Genomic DNA, 6,000 nt, shown 5'->3' on the forward strand with positions numbered 1-6,000 from the left:
ACCCATAGAACAAAGGCCCTAGAACTAAGAATAGTTTTACATTTCAAACCGGTGTAAAAAAACACATATATAAAAACGTGACCCCCATATGTCCCACAAGGCTAAAATATTTACTACCTGTAAAGACAGAAAAAGTTTGCCAACCCTTATTCTGCCGCACCAAAGGCACCTGGAAGTACACAGATCCTAGGACGTTACCCGGAAGTGCTCCTTTCTCATCAGATTAACTGAAAAAAAAGTTTCCTTCAATTCAGTTCTAAATGACTTAAACAGAATCACTGCTATTTCTCTAACTGACTTGCCTAAATGACTGGCCCTCAAGAAAGTGTTATCCCAAAAGGCTCTATTCCCTTCTTTTAGACTCAACATTTCCAACTAAGATGCTAGAGTTAGTTCCTATGCAAAAGATTGGAAGCCTTACCTGGGGCATTTGCTATAGCCAACGGCAGGCCTGGAAGCTGGTGCACCTGGATTCCTGAAGTACCCAATGCACTGAGGTTAATGGTCTGGAGGCCAGGCATGGAGGAAAGTTGAGCAGCATTCACAGTGACTGTGCCGGCAGGAATGGAGGCAGCTGAAGCAATGGGTGTAAGAGTGGTGTTGCTGCTGCTGGTCTGCCCCAAGGAAACACCCTGCATTGGGGCTAAGGTGATTGTCTGGGCCTGTGGGTTCTGAACTTGGAGGTTCTGCAGCTGAAGAGTCTGCCAACTGACCTGTCCATTGGGTCCCACTGTTGGTGTCCGGATGATGATGGGGCCAGAGTTTGGAACAGCCTGAAGCTGGAGGTTCTGGAGGGTTTCCTGGGAGATAGCTTGAGTTGTAAAGGTCTGCCCTGACAATGGTGCTGCTTGGAGGGCCTGGAGGGCCTGTCCCCCTTGAACTAGCTGAGGCTGGATGAGAATTTGTTGTTGCTGTGACTGCTGGTTTTGCTCTCCCTCTTTTTGCTGACTTGCTTGCAGTGAGCCTCCAGATGTCTGGTTCTGCTGGATGTTCAGAGCATCAGACCCCTGGAGCCCACTGACCCTCTGGGGTGTCTGCCCTTGAGAGTTGGTCCCTGATGATCCGCTGGTGGTAAAGTTCATAATCCCCATGTTGCTGGTGGTAGTAGTTGTTGAGTAGCTATTGGCATTGGTGAAAAAGGAGCTGGAACCGGCTTGCGATGACACCAAGCTGGCAGAACTGATGGCAGTCCCTGAGGTGACCGGCTGTGATCCACTCTCCTGGGACCCAGAGCTGCTGATCGTAACTGCCTGAGAGCTGGGAGTCAAAGTAGCTGCAGAAACGCTATTGACAGGTAGCAAGGTGATATTCCCATTTAGGGCCACTGGTACATTGGTCACATATTGAGTCTGTCCTGAGAGCACATTATTAGCCAGCCCTTGGAGGGGGACAGCCTGCTGCAGTAGGTTTGGCATAGCAGCAATGATGTTGCCTCCACTTCCCCGATTTGTGATGATCTGTTGGTTTGCACCTGGTATAATCTGTATTTGACCAGAACCATCCTGCTGCACTTGGGCTCCAGTGGCAGCAAATTGCAGCTGTTGCCCATCAACAGTCTGGAACTGTGGGATTACTTGATACTGAATGTTAGGCATCACTCCAGGTAGTCCCGTCAGAACTTGCTGGTTCTGTAAGTTGGGCGTGGCAGCCACAACATACTGCCCACCAGAGACTGTGCGATTCTTGGAAGACTCACTGCCATTACTGCCACTGGTACTGCTGCCACTCTGTTCCTTTGAGGTAGGGGTAGCCCCAGAGGAGGAAGAGATGATCTGCCAGCCATTGGCACCCTGTGAAAGTTGTGTGGCTGTGAGGTCAAGCTCACCTGCACCCCCTGACTGACTCGGGCCCTGGGAGTTGTTGCTGTTCTCATTGGGTGACTCAATTCTGCTGCAAGTTGCTGCCAGCAGAGCCAAAGGGGATGGCTGGGATTCCTGGCCAGAAAATAAGGGAGAGGAAAGGAGTTAATGACACCCAGCTGCCGACCTAGGGGGCAGTATCCAACAAGTAAACAGCAACACAGTGCAGACAAAGAGCAAAAACCAGAAACAAAAAGCTGACCTATATGTATTGGTGAAACTTCCATGTTTGGGGATCTCCAAGTCACTTGTCTCTCTGTGTTTACTTCCCTATCTATAAAATGCTTTAGTCCTTCCCTAAAAAGCTTTCTGTGAAGAGTAAGGTAATCACTAAGAATAATTACATCCTCTCAACACCCTCCCCACTCTGTCTCTGGTTATCACTTACCTGCCCTCCTCCTCCTCCTCCACTGCTGCTACTGCCTGTGCTGCTACTTCGAGCCTGTGAAAAGGCACCACCACCATTACCACTGCCACCATTATTGCCACCAACTCCTTTTTCAATCTTCACCACAGCTGTCATTTCATCCATGGAGTGATCTGGATCTAAAAACAATTAAAAGATAAACAACTTAAAACCGGAGAAAGAAAAAGGTAAAGTGAGGAAGGGCAAAATGAGGATATGACGAAACAACAATGACTAAGAGGTGGAAGGCAACACAGGAAAGAAAATGGATCAGAGGAGGGGGGAATTGTAGGGCATACAGGACATGAACTAGGATCAGTGGTGCCAAAATTGGGCCTCAATTCTTCCTTGCACAAAATTAAACTCAGAAAATATTCAGAGTGTTTTGGGGATAGGAAATATGAAGGATGGTGTAGGCACGTGGGAAGGGTTTCGAAATAAGAAAAAGTATCCCAAGAGGAAAAAAGATAGGTAAAGCAAGAAACAACGTGGATGGATGAAAAGCTTGCTAAAATTTGGGTTAAGAGATGCAGAAAGAAAAAAACAAGTGTAAAAAGTAACAAGAAGAAAGGAGGGGAAAGGGGGAAAGAAGAGATTAAAAGTGCGACTGGGGAAACATTTATGGATACTGGTAAGGGGCTGATGGGGTCTAGGTGTCAGAAATCAGGAGGTTTCGGGGCGGAGAGAGGGCGGGCCCTAGAGGGAAAGGGCGGTTTCGGGGTGAGGGGCGTGGAAAGGGCGGGACGGTAGGGGGGGGGAGAGGAATCTACAGAAAGTGGGGGAGGAGGGCCTAGGAGCTGGCGGCGACCAGAGGGCGGACCAGGGAGGCGGTTGGCCCGGGCGGGGCCTGCACTGCTCGGGCCGCCCCCGCGGCTCCAGCCCCCGGCGGGAGGAGCCTCAGGCTGGCGGCCGAATAGTGGGGGGTAAGGCCCGTCCCCCGTGGCCGGGGCGGGCAGGGGGCGGGCGAGGCCACACTGCCCCCTCCCCCGGGGCGGGCGGCCCATCCCCCTCTTCCTCGGAGGCCCCGCCACTGCCCCTTCTCCCTCCCTTCCCTCCGCCCCGGGCGGGACCAAGGCCGCCGCCGCCGCCGCCTCCCGCCCGCCCCCCCTCACTGCGGGGACCGCCCGGTCGGCCCTCGCGCGCGCCCCCTCACTTCCCTCCCACCCCTAAGCGTGGAGTGGACTCATCCTTACCGCTCATGGTGGCAGCTGAGGGACGAGCTCAAGGGGGTCCTGTCCGGGGGGGTTGGGGGGGGCCGGGAAAAACGCGGACGCTGACGAGGCAAGCTAACCCGGACCGGACAGGGAGGGGGGGGGTAAGGAGGAGGGAGCAGCGCGCCACAAGCCCGACCTAGGCTCCGCCCCTTTACTGCTGCCCCGCCCAATGAAGGAGGGGGAAAGGAGGGACTTGCGGAAGAAAGAAGGTCAGATTATCCAATGGCAAGGCTCGCTTGCTCTCTAAGGCGTGTAAGACAAAGTTGCGTGCCTGGTGTCCGCCCAAAAAGACCGCCTTCTCAGATTAAAAAACCAATGAAAGGTGCAGGAAGTGAAGATGGGCGGGAGCTATAGATGATAGGCTTGGAAAGAAACCAGTTAACCGCCAGGCGGGCTCCCTGGGCAGTAGGGATAGGGAGAACTTTAATAGGAATGACAGAACAACGACCAACCAGGTTCCTAGACATGCCTGGGCAAAATCCTAATGGGAGGAAAGGTAAGAAGTAGGCGGGAATGGGATAGGATGAAACTGATCAAAACCAATCAGAAATCAGGCGGGCAGCCAGGAAAGATATGATTGGATTAACGCCGAAAAGAGACAGGAAAGGACACATATTGATGTGGACTAAAGGCCAATTAAACGCCGAATAAACTCTGAGGGCGGGAACTTGGAGTGGGCAGAGGAAAATTGGCGTCTCCATCAGTTATTTAGCCCAATGAGGGGAGGAAGTAAGCCCGGTACCGCCTCCAAATTGGCCAATGGGCGTTACCTTAGCCGCCCATCACGAGGGAGGGAAGAGGGCTGTGCCAAGAGCTGTCCGTCGCCATATTGGCCTCCCTGAGGGGATGTCTTTACAGGAATTAGGTGGTACGCTTCAGCAGATCCCTGCAGCTCAACAAGTGTCAGCGCCGTGGCGTTCGGTGTGCAGTTCTGCTTCACCACCGGGGCTCATGTGAATCTTCATCTAACCGCCCTTATGAAGTACCTCTCACTCCTCACCGCCCCCACCAACGGGTGGGCGGACGGGCGGATGCCTCTCAATATGGGTGTAAGCCCTGTGTGTGCCGGCGGGAGGAGATATGACGACTCAAAAAATCAGTTAATACTGAGCTGACCCATATGCAGTCTTTGTGAAATGCCAGCAAACGCCATCTTACTAAGTTCCCCCAGACAAAGGTGCTAACCACTTAACTATTGCTCGGTTAGTTTTTTCAAGCGTTTCTCTTTGGATCTAAACTGCATTAGAGAACCTCCCAGAGTCAAGATCCTATAAATCACTTCCTTTTTCCCCTTTAATAGTGAATATTGCCTATTGTCTACGTACAAAGCAAGATAGCCGAGTTCGTGCTTTTTGCAATCACGAAGGTTAAGACTACCCCAGGCACCTGAATTTCTGGCCTCCACCTTTATCCTTATTTTGTGGAGGCTGCTTTGATGGCTTGTCGGTGACAGGATGAGGTCATTCCCTTTAGCACTTGTATCTTATATATGTGGTCACTTCTTTATTAGCACATTATTCAGCACTTCCTTATATGTTCTTTTAAAATCTGGATTCTCCTAAAAGATTTTAAGCCCTTTGAAGGTAAGAACTGAGGCCTCTGCTGCTTTGGGCAGGACTTGGAAAAAGTGAAATGGTTATGGGGTCTAAGTCAGGTAAGCCTTTGGCATTCCTTATGTCATTCTTGTAAGGAAATTATTTTTAAGTGTTAGAGATACTAGTATAAGTTAGGCCAGGCGCGGTGGCTCAGGCCTGTAATCCTAGCGCTCTGGGAGGTCAAGGCGGAGGATCACTGGAGGTCAGGAGTTCCAGACCAGCCTGAGCAAGAGCAAGACCCCGTCTCTACTAAAAATAGAAAGAAATTATATGGACAACTAAAAATACATAGAAAAAAATTAGGTGGGCGTGGAGGCGCATGCCTGTAGTCCCAGCTACTTGGGAGGCTGAGGCAGGCTAATTGCTTGAGCCCAGGAGTTTGAGGTTGCTGAGAGCTAGGCTGACACCACGGCACTCTAGCCTGGGCAACAGAGTGAGAATCTATCTCAAAAAAAAAAAAAAGAGTTCAAGACCAGCAAGAGCCAGACCCCATCTCCACTAGACATAGGAAAAATTAGCCGGGCATGGTGGTGTGCGCCTATAGTCCCAGCTGCTCGGGAGGCTATGGCAGGAGGATTGCTTGGGCCCAGGAATTTGAGGTTGCTGTGAGCTAGGCTGACACCACCACACTCTAGCCCGGGCAAGACTCCAGAGCCAGACTCTGTCTAAAAAAAAAAAAAAGGCATGGGGGGTGGGGAGAGAATGGTATAAGTGAAGAAATTTAGGCTGGGACTTTAAGTAGCTCGCCCAAGGTCACAAAGCTACTCATTAGTTTAATGAGTTGTAGTGTTAGATTCCAACCCAGAATAGTCCCACAAAAAGTTTTCTGTAAACTCTTTTGTTTTTTGAGACAGGTCACACTCTTTCGCCCAGGCTGGAGTGCAGTGGCAGGATTTTGAGGTTGCGGTGAGCTATACATTTCTAAC

The 6,000-nt window shown here is 51.0% G+C and overlaps 1 protein-coding gene across 2 annotated transcripts in view; it reads right to left on the reverse strand.

The window, feature by feature from the left end:
• The window catches only part of SP1 (Sp1 transcription factor), a 34,705-nt gene extending 31,125 nt beyond the window's left edge, over nucleotides 1-3,580 (reverse strand). Inside the window, exons 1-3 of one of the 2 annotated variants that reach the window (XM_045553871.1) lie at nucleotides 3,459-3,580; nucleotides 2,248-2,405; nucleotides 422-1,934 (exon numbers count right to left, since the gene is read on the reverse strand). In XM_045553871.1, coding sequence (XP_045409827.1) covers nucleotides 422-1,934; nucleotides 2,248-2,405; nucleotides 3,459-3,465 — 1,678 coding nt within the window. In that variant the 5' untranslated portion in view covers nucleotides 3,466-3,580. Of the gene's footprint in view, nucleotides 1-421; nucleotides 1,935-2,247; nucleotides 2,406-2,564; nucleotides 2,972-3,458 lie in introns of those variants that run through there. The other variant, XM_045553872.1, reaches the window with a different exon arrangement.
• Nucleotides 3,581-6,000: the final 2,420 nt, after the last annotated feature.

This window comes from Lemur catta, chromosome 6 (assembly GCF_020740605.2).
Source record: "Lemur catta isolate mLemCat1 chromosome 6, mLemCat1.pri, whole genome shotgun sequence".
Classification (NCBI taxonomy): Eukaryota; Metazoa; Chordata; class Mammalia; order Primates; family Lemuridae; genus Lemur; species Lemur catta.